This window comes from Euwallacea similis, chromosome 26, assembly GCF_039881205.1.
Source record: "Euwallacea similis isolate ESF13 chromosome 26, ESF131.1, whole genome shotgun sequence".
Lineage (NCBI taxonomy): Eukaryota > Metazoa > Arthropoda > Insecta > Coleoptera > Curculionidae > Euwallacea > Euwallacea similis.
The window spans coordinates 2150368-2167173 of record NC_089634.1 but is presented as its reverse complement, the minus strand read 5'-3'; the positions used below and the strand labels follow the sequence as shown (position 1 = coordinate 2167173).

At 33.0% G+C, this 16806-nt stretch overlaps 6 protein-coding genes across 9 annotated transcripts in view; 3 read left to right on the top strand and 3 right to left on the bottom strand.

Annotated features, from left to right (window-relative positions):
• The window catches only part of LOC136417014 (cytochrome c oxidase subunit 5B, mitochondrial-like), a 46504-nt gene that overhangs the window by 28716 nt on the left and 982 nt on the right, over window positions 1-16806 (bottom strand). The window lies entirely within an intron of this gene.
• On the bottom strand, window positions 212-1329 carry MED6 (mediator complex subunit 6). Its single transcript, XM_066402421.1, has 3 exons — window positions 1130-1329; window positions 722-896; window positions 212-662 (listed from the first exon to the last, which is right to left on the bottom strand). The coding sequence occupies exons 1-3, from the start codon at window positions 1327-1329 to the stop codon at window positions 288-290; spliced, it is 750 nt and encodes a 249-aa protein (XP_066258518.1). The 3' UTR covers window positions 212-287.
• On the top strand, window positions 1359-2846 carry Naa80 (N-alpha-acetyltransferase 80). 2 transcript variants are annotated; one of them, XM_066402423.1, is made up of 2 exons: window positions 1359-1486; window positions 2226-2846. In XM_066402423.1, exon 2 carries the CDS (start codon window positions 2226-2228, stop codon window positions 2799-2801), a length of 576 nt encoding a protein of 191 aa, XP_066258520.1. In that variant the 5' UTR covers window positions 1359-1486; the 3' UTR covers window positions 2802-2846. The 2 variants fall into 2 exon arrangements, with proteins under 2 accessions (XP_066258520.1, XP_066258521.1); XM_066402424.1 differs by lacking the exon at window positions 1359-1486 and adding an exon at window positions 2036-2172.
• Window positions 2906-3919, bottom strand: LOC136416975 (flavin reductase (NADPH)). Its single transcript, XM_066402422.1, has 3 exons — window positions 3729-3919; window positions 3219-3608; window positions 2906-3139 (listed from the first exon to the last, which is right to left on the bottom strand). Exons 1-3 carry the CDS (start codon window positions 3799-3801, stop codon window positions 2997-2999), a joined length of 606 nt encoding a protein of 201 aa, XP_066258519.1. The 5' UTR covers window positions 3802-3919; the 3' UTR covers window positions 2906-2996.
• Window positions 4397-5080, top strand: ND-15 (NADH dehydrogenase (ubiquinone) 15 kDa subunit). 3 transcript variants are annotated; one of them, XM_066402425.1, is made up of 3 exons: window positions 4397-4512; window positions 4598-4636; window positions 4701-5080. In XM_066402425.1, exon 3 carries the CDS (start codon window positions 4702-4704, stop codon window positions 5020-5022), a length of 321 nt encoding a protein of 106 aa, XP_066258522.1. In that variant the 5' UTR covers window positions 4397-4512; window positions 4598-4636; window position 4701; the 3' UTR covers window positions 5023-5080. The 3 variants fall into 3 exon arrangements, with proteins under 3 accessions (XP_066258522.1, XP_066258523.1, XP_066258524.1); XM_066402426.1 differs by lacking the exon at window positions 4598-4636 and having other exon boundaries at window positions 4411-4512; XM_066402427.1 differs by lacking the exon at window positions 4397-4512 and having other exon boundaries at window positions 4620-4636; window positions 4682-5080.
• Window positions 6006-16330, top strand: topi (matotopetli). Its single transcript, XM_066402472.1, has 5 exons — window positions 6006-7506; window positions 8022-8265; window positions 8327-8459; window positions 10365-10564; window positions 16015-16330. Exons 1-5 carry the CDS (start codon window positions 6077-6079, stop codon window positions 16183-16185), a joined length of 2178 nt encoding a protein of 725 aa, XP_066258569.1. The 5' UTR covers window positions 6006-6076; the 3' UTR covers window positions 16186-16330.

Below are 16806 nucleotides of genomic sequence, written 5' to 3'. Positions count from 1 at the left end.
ACATTATCTTCTTAAACAGGCTTTTCTTGCCCAACATATACAAAAGAACAAATATTTCCTACTTATATATATGTATAATATGATAAACTTTAAGCCAGACTCCAAAAAACAACATAATATTAAAATTTTCATAATTTACAACATTAACTAGCATCTACTCAGGAAGTGATAATTTATAAATTATGAGGTAGTTTGGAAGAAAAAACTCTAGTAAGATAGAATTAATAGTATAATTCTTATTAATACATTTTATACATAGTACCTACATTGCAGGTACATTATAATATTCAATTCAGTCTAGGTTTCTTTTCTGGTGGAGGCTTACTAACTTTATTCTCCTGCTTAACCTCTACCTTCTCCTTATTATTACTTTCCTGTCCTCCATTCTCACTTTCATTCTTCACAGGTACTGTGGCTGGCACTTTAGGCTGGGGAGGCACTGGTAGTGGAAACTTCTTTATCAATTCCCCTAACAACATATCTACCCTCTGCCTTTGAAATAGTGAACTTGACTCTTCTTTAACTTTCTCTTTCTCAGCTAATTTGGCTTTTTCCACTCCTTTTTGAGACTTAAAATCCCAGTAATAGCCTTTGCTTGGGTGGTATCTAGAAAAACTTGATGCTTCTTCAAATGAACCTTGTAAGTAATGCACTGCAGACAACTAGAATAATTTGAAATTTTAGTTCTCTTAAGTACCCCATGAGATGGTTCTTGACTTGCCAGCCGAGAGTTTAAAACACTGGCTAAATCTGGAGCTTGGTACACTATTCCAGCAATGATGTAATAATCTGCAAATGGTGTCACTTGTTGAGGACTGTGTCTATGTTGTTTTCTAATGACATATAAAATGGGTTCTTGCACATGTAGGAGGATATATTCCAGTCCAGTCATATTCCTATAAAAATATTAATAATAAATACCTACAGTATTAGTCAATTATCTAAACTTGAACATCCCCAATTAGAAATTTGAGGTCACCAACAGTTATTCTGATTAGTGACAATTAATTTTAAAAATAACCCTTTTAATTCTAAAAAAACAGCTTAGTACTACATATTAAAACCATATGCTAGAATTTGGGACACCCTGTAGTATAATAAAAGAAATAACTGACAATTAAAAACTCACTGTAACTGATCTGGGTTTAGTCTCTGCATCTTGACAATTTCATTATTGCATGTCCTATCAAAGAATGGATTTGAGGCTTGAGAAAAATAATCCATAACATTTGAAGTATTTAAGATGGGAATCCAAGAGGAATCGTGCCATGAGACTCCTAAAGTGTTGTCTGCAATGCCACTAGGAGCAGCAATGCCAAGGCGATTCATTTCTAATGCAAACTTAAGGTTTCCCTAGTCCAATCTATTTTTAAAATTGGTTGGTCTAAGCATTTGTAGTGTTTAATAATTCTCAAATTTCCGCCTACCTTTAAGAATAGTAGTGGTCCCGGTCAGAACCGAAAGGTCTGTCTGCACCTGCTATAAGGTAAGGTGGTACATCATTTCCCAGTAATACTGTAATATCAGATTATCGATTTTATTAATACTTATTAAATAATACTGATTTGTATTCTTAAAATTGTTCTTTTTAGGTTTGGTAAAACGTTTTATTTCAACTAATTCACATATAACAATTTTCTATGTTTACTCCGTTTTCATTACTACTTGGAATCCACAGCTTGAATGTCAATGTTCCTAACCTTAAATCAACGTTGCCAATTTGTTAAATGAATATTTTCTTTAACAATAGTGCTTAAGAAAAATATAATATGAATCATTATAAAATATAAAAATAAGCCAATCTATTAATCAAAGACTCTTTAAGCATAAAAAAGACCTAAAATTTACTTATCCCAAATATTCTGGGGCCAAATATGAAATAACAGTACATATATTTATTTACAGAAATAGAAGAATTAAGTTTAAGGTAAAAGCAGTAAATCTGGCAACATGAGATTTCCTAACCTAATTTCTATTTTTAATTAAATTTTATTACACTGTTATTGGTGTTTTAAATATATTATAAAACATAGTTATTTACCCGCTAATGTAGAAACTAATAATTTATTGTTCGTCAATTCTGATTTCAGTTGAACGAAAAACGCGGAACGGAAAGGGGCTTTACCGCAGACTATAGAAAATTAGAAAAATATTTTTTGCCTTGGGAAATAGGTTTAAAAAACGTATTTCCTCCAGGATGTCTTAAATTTAATATTCATTTTCAGATGGAAATAAAGGTGTTACCCTTACATGAACACTGGGAACGTCTTCAGGACTGCTGCAACCTTATAAATAGTGAATGGAAAAGAAGTGACACTGCTAGACTAAGAAGTTTAAAAGCTTCCTGTAATAAACTGCCAACATCATTGATTCTCTTGAAAGCACAGAAGCTTATAGGCCATCTGAAAATATCACCAATACCTAGTATAAAAGATGGTTGTTTTATTGAGACTGTGGTTATTGACCAAGCAGAAAGAGGCAATGGGTTTGGGTCAATCTTGATGAGGAAAGCTGAGGAATATTGTAAAGAAAACTTGAAGTTATGTGTAATTTTTTTATCTACAAAGGGACAAGAGGGATTTTACAATAAATTAGGTTACATTGAATGTCAGCCAATCTCTATTTATGGAGACTTTTCTTCAACAGGAATGACCAATTTAGTTAGTAATGGTAATTTAGATGCCAATGTGATGGGTAGTGTTTTAAGCAACTGCAATAATGTTCCTACAGCACCACCAATGCCAAATATTAATAATAAACATTTGAGTATTTCAAAAACATATATGAAAAAGGAACTATAAATGTAAGTTAAGACTGTAAATAAACATTCTCCTATTTAATTTTCTTTCATTTTGGCAGAAATTAAGTCTTCAGGTAAAGAAGGAAAGAGAATCTTAGATTTAAACAATAATATAAAATTTTATTCACCAATCTACACCAATAAAAACATCAACCAAAACAAAGTTTTTTACTTTTTGATTCAGGTTTTAGGTATATTATTTAGATATTATTCCAATAACATGCCTATAATAGTTGGGCTGACTTATGGCATCAACTAAAAATTGACCAAGATCATATTTTGAAACTACCCGACCAATGTATTTGTCCAACTCCACTTGAATTGTTGAAGACGGCTGATCTAGAAAATTGTTAATCATAAGCATGCAAATAATATTTAGGAGATTAAAATCTATTTAATTAGAGAGAGATATCCTTACCTGCAATATGTGGTGCAAAAACTGCAACATACTTAAGGCCTGAGTCTTTTATAATTTCATACATCCGCCTATGTTCCTCTGTAATATCTTTAAATCTAGGTGGCAATCGGTCACTCATAACATCAAACAAAAATGCAGATAGACAAATAGTCACAACTTCCACATTGGCCTCTTTCATGGCCTTTACTATATTTTTCAAGCCTTCGCTCAAATCAGTAGTGGGTTTTAAGTCATTTCCTGTGCCTAAAGCAACTATAACAGCACTTGTGCCTTGCACTGTTTTGAGGACATCATCATAATTTAATATGTTGCCTTTTATAGTTTCAACCTGTTTACTTAAGCTTTCAGGAAGTTTTGAGGGGTCTCGGAGTAGGACTCGCACCACTAGACCTAAGGGAAAATTTTAATGTTTTGTATTTATCTTCAAAAATCCAATCCGTTGTGGAAAATTAAATAATTTGAATTGCAAATTATAAGGACGTGACAAACTGAGGTTGGGGAATGGCTTACCTTTCTTTATAGCTGCCTCTGTAACACATAAGCCAGTCATACCTGTTGCTCCGAAAATAACGATGGTGGCCATTGTATTTTTTTACTAATAGGTTCTTGTTCAATTTACGTTATTGTTCTAAACTCAAAAATTAAAGAAATAAATTATTTGATTAGAAAGGTGAACCGGCGGCCGATTTTAAATTCAAGTTATATATTGCATTTGTGGTTCCAGCTTCATTTGTCTCTTTGTCTGTCACCGTTCAACATGTCGCATGTCTTCACGAGCATTTTCTTTTTGTATGTGATTTTGATGGTAGCGTCGGAGTTTCATTATCTTTTACAACTTTACTACTCGTACAAATTTGTAAGAGCTCTTGACATTTTGGTGAAGGAAAAACCTGTAAAACTACTCAAAACGCAACGAGTAATATATGAAAATTGACTAAAAAAATACATACAAATATACGCAGTGATGTATCGAAAGTAAAAGGTCTAGTTTGATCTAGGTCGAAAATAGAAATTTTCTAAAATCCTTCAAATTTCACAACGTCACAAAAATTTAATTTCCACTCTTATACGTTACTCTATAGAATCTGGGCAAGTGCGTTACTCATTGGTGGCCAAATCGTTACTTTGCTCGATCTTCTTTTTTTCTGGATTGCGGTGGCCTGTCATCACTGAGAGAACGTTCAGCCAAATTCAATCACTTGACAATCGATGTTCCGTATTTTGTGAATTTGTATTTATAGTTAAGGACACAATTCGTAAATTAGTGGTAAAGAACATTTACATTTCCATTCAGGTACAAAACGAGCAAGATAACTGCTTATAATAAAATTTCCAGTTAGTTTATATCCCACTTTCACTATAATTGCTGTTATTTGTAGGTTAGAGGACAGTGGTTGTTTTGTTCTGTTTCCCAATAGGTATGACATAACAAAATATTTGATAAATTACAAACTTTTATAAAGTTATTAATACATTTTTCAGAATGTCAATTTTAACCCCATATCTGAAATCGCCCTTTACTGATTTCACTGGAGCCATAATAAGCAGTCAATGGGGTGAACAACCTTGCAGAGACATGGAAATGAGAGCCCTAGAGTGTCTTGAAGCTTATGGAATAGACAGAGGCCTAACGTTGAAGAAATGCGAGACATTGATCAATGATTTCCGAGAATGTAGCATGAAAGTGAAACAAAAAAGTAGAGTGCATGCTATGAATGCTGAACGTCAGCGACAATACAATGCTGGTGAACGAAGTAAGGAGAATAAGTATAGCAAGAATCCACCTTCACCTGAGGTATATTAATTGTTTAACCATTAAGAGTATTCTGTAGTTTTGAAAATAGATAGGTATCCAGAATAAAGTATTTTTATTCAGACTCCAGGGTAGGTAAATGAGTAGAGGTTAAATGTGGCTTTTTGTATGGTTTAGACCTTAATAACTTTAAGGCAATCATGACAGTACCAATTCAAAGCTGGATTTATAAATTGCATTATTTCCATGTTTGTTATTTATTGTTCTTGATTACTACTGTTCCAAAAAATAAACACAAGAAATCCTTGATCAAAATCGATTTACAAAACTTAACTATTACAGAAGAGAACAGTTTTTTAGCTTGGTTCTCACTAAAAGGATTTTCTTTTTGGCACTTCTTTAGGGGTCAAAATACTTTTTAGTGTTTTGAACTTTTTTGTTACATGCTACTGATCTATTTTCTGAAAGTTAGGGCCCCTGTTCAGTTGAAGAAATTTTTTGCTCTTTTTGATTGTCTGAATATGTGGAATTTTGATTCACAAAATCGACTAATTTTATAATTAATTTTGCCCTAATAGCGAGTTTTCTATATCGAAATTAGCGATGTCCAGAATGTGTGAATTTCAGTTCTTTTCTGGGTGAGACATCTCATACACAATATTCACTGTTAAATTTTTTTATTGTTGGAGTATATTGAACTATGTGAAAGTTCTTGGTGCAAAATTGCATAACCGTAAATCCCTTTAGGCTACATGTCCGTTGCAGTGGGTCCATCTATTGGGCATAATGTGAATCTTACATCAGCGTTATCGTTAATGGCGGCAAATAATCAATTAGAATTTAGTTTTTTCTTTATGGGAATGTGCAATTTTTTAGTTTTGAAAGTGTAAATGGTAAATATAAGGAGATTCAAATAATTTTGATACAAATTATAGTGAACACGATACAGGTGAAGCAGTAAGTACGTTAGTTTCCTTGGCAGCACTAATTATCATTTCAAATATTTGGCGTCAGTTGACAAACAAAGATAATTTTTGAATAATCTTTTCCAATGGCGCAGGCAAACCGTTAGTAAATATAAAAAAATAACAAAGTGAGAACGATAATGATGAATAGTCTCGCTGTTATTGTCATCTATAAGATCGTTGATAATAAAATTGCGTCTACCTCGAGAGAGACGAGAAATATCAATTCTCCTGATCAAAACTTCATTGAAAACCACAAATCCATCGACGAGGAGCCTCACTTGCAGTATATTTGCGAGAACTACAATGAAGACAAAGTGTGTTTGAATTACTCTCACTTAATCACCGATCAGAAATCTATAGTTATTGAAAAGCTACATTCTCTAGAGGAGAAACCAACCTTGAAGCCAAGTACCCACACATCTGACTATCGGAATTTAGTAGGCCTCAATTTCCCTACTTTAATCAAATGCCAGAATTGCGAAACAAATTTCCCGACTAAGTATCAGTATCAAAGACACCAGTGCGATTCCAACACATCAAAGTTAGCTTATGCGTCTGATCAAGAGGCAACTGACCTTCAAAATGTCGAGTCTCAACATATCGTTGTTGAAGACACACATGTATGCTTGGTATGTTCAAAAATCTTCCAGAATAAAGATAATTTGAAACAGCATCATCTGAGTCATATCAGTAATCCAAATAACGAAAATGCGTGCGAATTCTGCGGCAAGAAATTCGTAACTGATAATCGTCTACGCATTCACAAAGAAAACCATTGTAAGAAAGCAGGAGATATTTCTAAGTTCTACCGCAGTGACGTGACCGTTTGGAAATGCAGGAGGTGTCATGAAGTATTTTCTTCAGCTGAAAATTCTAGTCACCATATTCCCTATTGCCAAGAGTCATCTGTGGCGGACGTATTGGCCAACAGGATTATTCGAGCTCAGAGATTGAACAGAAGCAAGAATCAAGACAATGCTCGTTTTACTAATGAAGATGACGAGTACTTTGTGGAAGATCCTTTTCCAAATAAACAGAACATTAGCAATAGTATCGAGGTTATCAATACAGAGCTGTTGCTCCAATGTGAATTCTGTAATCGCACTTTTTCTGAAAAAAACTTGTTATTGCTTCATCAACGGAAACATACTACATCAAAAAACTACGAATGCATTACTTGCGGAAAAGTCTTCGACTCCTACTCTCTAGCCGGTTCCCATTGGGTAAAGACATGTTCAGAATTCTCCAATGTTTTCTTTCTGCCAAAGCTGCTTTACTGCGAATATTGTGACAAAACTTTCAAATCTCATGAGATCCTCTATAACCATAAAATCAAGAAGAAACATTACACTCCAAAATTGCACCTTGGGGTTAATATCCGAGGAGTAGAGAACCGGTTTCCTAATCAGTCCAGACAGGCCCTTGAGAACAAAGATGTTATAAATCGTTTAATTCGGGACGTTCTGATGACTTTGGAAGTACCCATGATGAGCAATGAAGAAAGAGATACTGCTTGTCAAATTATTAAGATTGAACCCCAAGACACTGAAATTGTGAGGATGAGTAGGTAAGTATAGAAATACCATAGAATAGGTCCTCAAGACTTTATTTGATGCGAATTACACCGTTCGAAATGTCATTTTGTCCTAGATCACGCAAATAAGGACAAGATTTTTTAAACACTAATTAAATATTTTTTCATTTTCGAGCTTAAAATGACAGTTTTCTACACTTTCGTCAAAACAAGTAGTGTGGAAATGAACATCATTTCGATATCATTTTTTGCCGTTTGCTCTTCAATGTTGGCCATACATACTGCCGAAGTCGTCATTTGACTTTTCCCCCTTAAAAGCCGCAGAAACGAACTATTTTAATATCGTTCCTTTATGACATTAATCTCGGTATTACTTAAAATCTTAGTAAATAATATCACCAACTAACCCGAACTAACCTGAAAAAACTGTATCAGCAGCTTTTAGGCGTTTGTCAGGATTCCTACAATCGAGTCTTGTACTGTAGTATAAGACTACTCTATTGACATTCCAACCCATTAATTTATTCCCATTTTCTAACTACTAATAGTGATGACTGCAAAAAGATGCCTCTCCCTGAAGACCTCAGCAAAAAAAAAATTACCCCACTTCTCCCTAAAAAGCGAAAGGAGAAACCTACACGTACAAGAAACAAGAAACGGTGCATCGTAACCGACGAGGGCTTTCATTATCAATGCGAACGCTGCATCAAAGTATTCAATACCATCTCTTCATTGGAAAACCATCGATCCACGGAACACGTTGCTACGTTTTGTTGTGAAGAATGCGGCGAAGTACGTCTTCCACCTTCAAACTGTTTATCCGATCAAAATTATCAAAATCATATTGTTTTAGACGTTGGGAAGCGCCAAGGCTCTACTGATACACTGTAGAGCACACAAGAGCTTGAAACCTTACGTCTGCGATACATGTGGTAGAAGTTATTCACAAACTTCGCATTTATGGCAACATATGAGGTTTCATCAAGGTATGTGTCATTGGTCAGAGTGTTATTTGAACGCATACAGATATGTGGGTTATAATTAAAAAATGCTTTTTACGACCAGTTAGAAACTGTGTACTTTCTCTTATATTTTTAGAAAGAGATCGGCAAAATTATTTTCCGGTCCCTGTTATTCTGTCTTTTCGATTACTCTATTTGCGACCGTACTGTAAAACTTGGAAAAATATTTTTGTTTCCAAAGACAGTAACGTTGTGTAAAATGCAATAAAAAAACAAATAGAGTATAAGCTAAAGTCGGTCATAAAAAATGTACGTTCCGCAACCGAAAATATGTTTACCTCTCCTGGAAATCTACTTCGCTCATGCTGCTAAACATTATTTTCCGGTATTGTAACGTAAATAACTAATTCATTACAGGATTCCGGGACTTGGTCATCGCTCACTTAGTTAACGATGCGGAAAAGTCACATTTCCCGTAAAAGCACTGGAAAACGGCCTTGAATTTTCGGTGCGCTGTTTTAAGTGCTGATGTTTTGAGTCATAGAAATAGTATTGTACACAACTTACATAAGATATATTGTTTTATACGATTATAAGTGAAGGACATGTTCGTTTTTCACAGGAACATTCTAGTCATGTTCTTTGTTTACCGGACGTCCAGATGAACCCTGGAGATAAGAGATTAACATGGAAAAACGGTTTTTATTTTTTTACGCCTGCACGGATTATCCAATTGAAAAACTTTTACATAGAGGTCATAGTATTCAAGATCGGCCGTTTTGGCTCAAAACGTCTCCAAACAAAAATTTAAATATCTCGCGTAACCGTTAGGCTGCGATTGATCAGAGTCAAGGTCAGAATTAAACAAACACAAAGTCGCCAACAACATGATCTAATACAAATTAATTGAATCTTTACAATCCATAAATAAAAGCTTTTTGATAAAAAATATTTTTATTTTTAAAGCCCTTATACACAATTTTTCAAAAATGATTAGAACAGGAAATGTGAATTCCGTGTTAAATTAAAAATTTCTCGCGGAAATCCTATCTAGTGAGTAAGATAAAACATACAAGTTATGCCTTTGTATTATCATTATAGGTTAATAAGAAATTTGTTTATTTACTGTGGGAATATCAAAGCAGATCAAGTGATAATTATCATCAGGTTTTCGATTGACTTTTTCACTGAATTAACTCGTAAATAAGTTAAAAACTGCTTAAAATTAACAAAAAGAAAAAATTTATTTGTTATAGGGTTTTTACGCTTATGTTGTTAGCAACTTTGTGTTTGTTTAGTTCTGACTTTGATTTTGACCAATCGTGGCCTCTAACGGTTATGCGAGATTTTCAAATTTTTATTTGGAAACGTTTTGAGCCAAAACTGCTCTATAATTAGAAGATTTAAAAAATTTCGAAATGATAGCCGATTTTAAGTACTATTACCTCCATGCAAAAGTTTTTCAATTGGATAATCCGTGCAGGTGTAAAAAAATAAAAACCGATTTCCCATGTTAATCTCCTATGTCCAGGGTTTGTCTGGAGACCCGGTATTACAATCACGTGTGTGGCTTGGAAACTATATACTTGATTTTTCATAAGGAGTAACTTGAGCTACGTTCATCTTCCTATCTTTAAGACTATTTGGGTTGGCCATTCGTTAGGTTGGTTTCTACATTAAACAATTTAGGCTTAATCAACCTGATTCAGAAGAGAAGTTTCGTTGATTTTAGGTTGATTAATTTCCTAGATATAAATATTTATCTCCCTTTTCCAAAATTATTAACACCTTTAGAACTGTACACATTTTCTTTGATTACCTCTGCTAAATATATTTCGTTAGGAACATCCACGCTGGTTTTTACTAGGTTGATGCATCTGCAAATATTTCCTAATTACTCTCTACTACATTTTTCATAATTTCTATTAGGAATTAAGCCCTTTGCATGTCCCCATCAAGGATGTGAAGCTCGTTACACCATTAGACCTGATCTAAAGGATCATATCAGGAAAGTACATACTAGGGAGCGGCCCTTTAAGTGCAACGTGTGTAATAAGTCGTTTTTAACTGGTTCTGTCTACTACCAGCATCGGTTGATTCATACCAATGACAGAAGATACGGCTGTGAGGTTAGTATTCATATTTTTGCAACGCTCGAGAACTAAAGTCAATGATCACAAATTACAAATACGCACCTTATCAATGAGCATATACAGGGTTATTCACGTCATATTACACGGAACATTGCGGCTAAAGTAATTAGTATTTTGAATTTTTTTTGCGTTGTATAGAACTCAAATAGAGGTACATTTTAAAATTACAGTAGACACTCGATACCGTGAACAAAATAAAACAACGCACGTTCACGTCAGCGATTTATTTATGTAATCAGGGGTTAATCTAAATAGAGTGGAAAACAGATTATTGGGTGACAAAAAAGTCTGAAATTTTAGTTTGCATCTTAGGATTTGTAATTTTTTGCACAAGGGCTGTTTCTCTTAGTCTTTTTAAAGCTATGAGGTCTGTGAAGTCCACACCACTATATTCTGCCCACTGGATTGCAGTATTTAATGCAGTTATAGCGCTGTCCAGTGACACTTTACTTGACATTTCTTGAAAATTCTCGACTACATGAACTTCACATTCTTCGTCAGCATCATTCCATTCCAATACATCAGTTTCCTTGAATGTGGCCTGCAAATATACATAAATTACATATGTAATAACAAATTTAAATTGTAAAGATAAATCCCTTACTTGTGGTGCTAGTGTATTGAGAAGATCACAGGATTTGGAGATTAAGCCTGCCTTATCATCGTCCCATCGACGTTTTAAAACAGAAAGAGGAAATTCATCATCGTCATCCTCGGACATTTCAGTGTTCTCTAAAATATTTCTCCAACATTTTGCAATAATTTGTGAATCGAGTCGATTCCATGCAGCCGTTAAGTTGACAACAGCTTCCTTAACAGTCAAGTTTTTCAATGTATCAGTTATGTTTGAATTACTTGCTATAACATCGGCAAGAAGGCTATTCCTGTAATGTAATTTTGATCCATAGGTTGGATAAGCGGCGTAACGTGAGGTGGAAGAAACATTGTTACTGTCTGTCCATCTTCGCTCTTTAATTCTTCTTCGTTTGAACGAGATGGCGCGTTATCTAGCAGAAGTAAGACTTTTATCGGGAGCCCTTTATTTGACAAAAAACGTGTAACCCGTAAAGGAATACGTAAATTTATGCTACGATTTCAAGAAAAATACACAACAAAATTTACCTGAGGTACAAAGGAATGATGGAACCATTTTTAAAAAATCCACACACAGCAGTCATCCACGCTGAGTGTTCGTAATCAAGAGGGCAAGTAAAGTTTTTAAATGACCTTGGATTGGCAGCCTTACCGATAATTAATGGTTTTACTTTATGTCTTCCAGTAGCATTTGTGCAAACTGTTGTTATTCGTTGTTTTTCAGTCTTTCAATGTTTTGTCCGGTAGAAGTTTCCAGTATAAGCCCGTTTCGTCAGCATTATAAAATTGATCTAATGTAATTCCAAGTTTCTGCATTTTATTTTTTAACTGCGTTTTGAAAGGGTCAATAAGTTCCGGTTGGGAAGAAAGTTTTTCCCCGGAAATTTTTAAAAACCGAATTCCAAATCTTTTTTTAAACCTCTGTAGCCATCCCTCACTAGTCGTAAATTCCTTATCAGGAATTACATTCTTTATTTCAGAATGTATGGATTTGGCTTTTTGCTTTATCATTTCTCCGCTTACGATAACATTTTTATCACATTTCGTTGATTTAGAAACCATTTGTATAGCTGTTTTTCTATTTGTGGTAATCCAGACCCAGTGACAAAGTGTTTTTCTTTTACTTGATCCAACATATGTATCTGTTATTACTCTTAAAATGGTTTCTTTTCTTTACTTTATTTTGCAAATCGTAGATTTAGCTATATTGTATTTTCTGGATAAATTTGCACTTGCACACTTGCACCTTTACTTAGCTCCTGAATTACAAGAGATTTTTCATGGAGAGTTAAACACTTTGGTTTTTTCAGCGACATTACATATAACAACACGTATTCACTAAACCTTTCGACAACCGTTCAAAAGCAACAGGCAAATGTTGCAATGCAAAAAATTAAACAATAGGGGAAAGTAAAACTGGGGAAATACCGGGCACGACCCGGGGTCGGGCAACCCCGTATTGAGCATGACTGCCAGGGAATCCCCAGAAGTAGTTCCCCCGGTAACGGAAATCATTTGTTCACGTTATACGGTGGTTAATGTGATACAAAGATGATTCACGTTATCCGGAGGTTTACGTTATCCGATGTTCCCAGTATCGAGTGTTTACTGTATTTTCCTTTTATACGGTCGGTTGTAAATAAGTGAAAAATGTTATAGTTATGTTTTTTTAATGAAACACCCAATATATTAGTGCCGTTTTAGGCTCCTTGAGAAAAATAAATATATGTTTGATTAAGGTTTATCTTCCCTAATTGAGATTTTGTAAAAATGTAGTGCAAATTTAAAAAGCTGCTTTGAAGAAAGTTTAAACTGAAATAAGCCGAAATTCACATCAAACCTCATGTATGAAGCATATTTCATGCTATAGTCATGAAAATTGAGATGTCTTATACAGTGTTCAAAAAATAAATTTAAAAACGTATTTACTTTGAAGAGTATTAATTTACTTAATTTAAATGGAACACCATACATTTGATTACTTGAAGTAACAGATAGAGACATTACCAATAGAAAACTATTATACTTTCCTATACATAAATGTACAAGTTTTCTTCGAAAATTAAAATTTAAAAAAAGATGAAAAATCCTATTACTTTTTGTATCAGTTGCCATGGCTTCATCTAAGATGCCAATATAAAAAGTCATGTCTATGCGTTCTTGTTTCGGATAATTTTTTATTTATGATATTTTCAATACTATTTGCCTAATTTACAAGATAAAAGATGGTATTTATTTTTTCGAAATATTCTTGATATACTCGATTGACTTATGTTGATATTTTGAGAAATTTGGGCTTGGCTAATATAAGGATTTTCGATAACAGCACTAAGTACATTAAATTCATTTTCTTCTGTGTCTATTACAAGTTTGTTTCTAACGAGTTTTTTGTAATCTACACTTCCAGTTTCTCTGAATTGATTTAATAGTAGCTTGAAAGTTAAATTCTGTGGATGATTCCGGTCAGAAAATTAAATTAGATCAAAATTGTCATTTTTTTACTCTTTGTTTTAATAGCCATGGTTATGTTTAAAATATCAAGCGTTTTTACTGTATTTTGTTGTTCCATTAGTGCAAAAAAAGTTTTTCTTATAAAATTTCTTCGATTTCAATTTAAGTATTGATATTTTGTTACAATGCAGTGTTATTCAAAAGCAGATCGAATCGACATGATTTTTATACTTCGGGAATGCCACAAAAATGCTTTACTCCTACCACGAGTATACGCTTAAAAATTTCCTCACCGAAATAATTCACAAAGTTTTATTTTTAAGCTATTGTTAAATTAATTTAGAGAAGCTGGAAGTGCGGATTACAAAAATACCCGTTAAAAACAAACTTGTAATAGACGCAGAAAAAAATTAATTTAATGTACTTAGTGCTGTTATTGAAAATCGTTATATTAGTCAAGTCCAGATTTCTCAAAATACCAACATAAGTCAATCGAGTGTATCAATAATACTTCGAAAAAATAAATACCATCCATATAAAATACAACTATGCCAAAAAGTTTATGGAGCTGATTTTCAAAAAAGAATTGAACTTTGTATGTAGGTAATGAATCGAATAGCGAAAAATTAACATTTTTTTGATGCAGTTTTATTCAGCTATGAATGCACATTTTATAACAGTGGTTAAGTGAATAGACATAATTTTTGTTATTATTCAGACAACAATCCTTACCAAATTAAAATGATAAATAAGGAGCAAAGGTGGTTTGCAAATATTTGGGTGGAATATTGCAAAGAAATATTATTGGTTCCTATTTTTTTGAACACTATTTAAATGAAACATTATTTCAACGATTTATAACCAATAATTTACCGATTCTGTTAGGGGCTATTCCATTAAATATAAGGAGACCTCTGTGATTTCAAATGGACGGTGCTCCTCCATATTTCCATGGTGAAGTCCGTGAATTTCTCAATACGAATTTACCTAATAGATGGACTGGAAGAGGCGGACCCCAAAACTGGCCAGCAAGATCGTTGGACTTAACTTCGCCAGATTTCTTTTTATGAGATTAAATAAAAGGAATCGTTTACAATACTCTACTAACAACACCAGAAGATATGAAAAACAAAATTAGAAAAGCCTTTCAAACTATATCTTCAAATGTGTTAAGGAAAGTTGACACTTGTTCCAAAAGAGAGTCTGTGTATAGAAACGAGTGGTCATTAATTCGTACAATTATTGTAAACTTCTTTAAGTCGTTCTTTTTTTACACCTTTTCTTTGTTTTAGTATTACTCGATAAATAATTAAAATTGACATTTGCTTAAAATATTAAATACAGGATTTATTTAAATTAAACAAGAAATAATTAGAAAATAGACTTTAATTTACTGGCAATTGATGGACAATCGGTATTCAAAGAGTAGTAAATTTCATTACTTTTTGTATTAATTGCCAGGGTTACCTCTACAATATTAACATATTGCCAATTTCTTTACTTATTGTTAGACTTGATTAAAATGAAATTTGTCTTGTAAGTCAGGCAAATAGTATTGAAAATATCATAAATAAAAAATTATCCGAAACAAGAACGCATAGACATGACTTTTTATATTGGCATCTTAGATGAAGCCATGGCAACTGATACAAAAAGTAATAGGATTTTTCATCTTTTTTTAAATTTTAATTTTCGAAGAAAACTTGTACATTTATGTATAGGAAAGTATAATAGTTTTCTATTGGTAATGTCTCTATCTGTTACTTCAAGTAATCAAATGTATGGTGTTCCATTTAAATTAAGTAAATTAATACTCTTCAAAGTAAATACGTTTTTAAATTTATTTTTTGAACACTGTATAAGACATCTCAATTTTCATGACTATAGCATGAAATATGCTTCATACATGAGGTTTGATGTGAATTTCGGCTTATTTCAGTTTAAACTTTCTTCAAAGCAGCTTTTTAAATTTGCACTACATTTTTACAAAATCTCAATTAGGGAAGATAAACCTTAATCAAACATATATTTATTTTTCTCAAGGAGCCTAAAACGGCACTAATATATTGGGTGTTTCATTAAAAAAACATAATTTTAACATTTTTCACTTATCTACAACTCCCCTGAAAAAAGGAAAATTATTTTAGAATGTGCCTCTATTTGAATTCTATACAACGCAAAAAAATCCAAATGTTAAATATTTTAGCCGCAATATTCCGTGTAGCATGACATGAATAATCTTGTATATTTTAGTAAAGTTCCAAGGCAAAAAGTGCTTGATTTTTTAGCTCTATTTCTTGCTAGAAGGCAATCCTCAACCTAGGGATCATCTTAGGAATGCACTTACATCCTTACAAATCATTTAACCAACCATATTGTAGGTATGTAAAAAGAGATTCTTTAGAGCAGATGCTTTGAATAATCATAAGAGGATTCATACTGACGAGAGACCGTATCCTTGTCTTGTATGTGGAAGAGAATTCAGACAGAAGGGAGATAGAAACAAGCACCTGCGCACTCAGCATCGTGATCATTGTAATGTAAATATTTAATTGTTTCATTGTGTTAATGCTAGATTTGTCCTTGTTTTATGCAAATTATTTGACTAATAATATTATGAAAATTTTCGTTCAATAGTGGCCAGACTTTACTCTATTAAATGGAAAGTTATTTCAAATAAAGCTTTCAGTATCTACATTGCTATAATTATTTATCATTATTTTACCTAGGTGCTTTCAGTTAATGGAAGTGAGACAGTTTGTATCGTCACTGCGGGAATTTTTTTATAAATAAAATGTCACAAGAAATTACCACGGCTTTCTATGACAAAAATTTGAACCTCTCTATACTTCCTATAAACTCGGTAAATAATGGCAATATAAGTGCCTAAAACTTACGCCATTTAACCGATCTTTTATCTCCCATGGTTTCCGCTCAACTGATTATTTATTACATGCAGTTTCCGTTTAAAGTTTGATAAAAAAGGTGGTTAGATCAGGACATAAGTTAGTGTATTTATTATTGAGGAAGTATGAAACAATAATATTTTGTTGTGGTATAATAACTACAACGAAAGTTATTTATTATTTTTAATAAAAAAATAGTCTCTATGGTTTAGGGAGCGCCACTTTAGGTTTTCTTACGGACGCCTATGTGTTTTGTTTTTTTTTTAG

Excerpts from the sequence above, each read along its gene's own strand:
- ND-15 (XM_066402425.1), top strand. The coding sequence starts at position 4,702 with ATGTCAATTTTAACCCCATATCTGAAATCGCCCTTTACTGATTTCACT.
- topi (XM_066402472.1), top strand. The coding sequence starts at position 6,077 with ATGATGAATAGTCTCGCTGTTATTGTCATCTATAAGATCGTTGATAAT. Across the intron at positions 8,266-8,326 it reads GTTGTGAAGAATGCGGCGAA|ACGTTGGGAAGCGCCAAGGC; the intron begins GTACGTCTTCCA and ends ATATTGTTTTAG. Across the intron at positions 8,460-10,364 it reads ACATATGAGGTTTCATCAAG|GAATTAAGCCCTTTGCATGT; the intron begins GTATGTGTCATT and ends AATTTCTATTAG.
- Naa80 (XM_066402423.1), top strand. The coding sequence starts at position 2,226 with ATGGAAATAAAGGTGTTACCCTTACATGAACACTGGGAACGTCTTCAG.
- MED6 (XM_066402421.1), bottom strand. The coding sequence starts at position 1,329 with ATGAATCGCCTTGGCATTGCTGCTCCTAGTGGCATTGCAGACAACACT. Across the intron at positions 897-1,129 it reads CTAAACCCAGATCAGTTACA|GAATATGACTGGACTGGAAT; the intron begins GTGAGTTTTTAA and ends ATATTTTTATAG. Across the intron at positions 663-721 it reads GTGTTTTAAACTCTCGGCTG|TTGTCTGCAGTGCATTACTT; the intron begins GCAAGTCAAGAA and ends AAATTATTCTAG.
- LOC136416975 (XM_066402422.1), bottom strand. The coding sequence starts at position 3,801 with ATGGCCACCATCGTTATTTTCGGAGCAACAGGTATGACTGGCTTATGT. Across the intron at positions 3,609-3,728 it reads AGAGGCAGCTATAAAGAAAG|GTCTAGTGGTGCGAGTCCTA; the intron begins GTAAGCCATTCC and ends ATTTTCCCTTAG. Across the intron at positions 3,140-3,218 it reads TTTTGCACCACATATTGCAG|ATCAGCCGTCTTCAACAATT; the intron begins GTAAGGATATCT and ends ACAATTTTCTAG.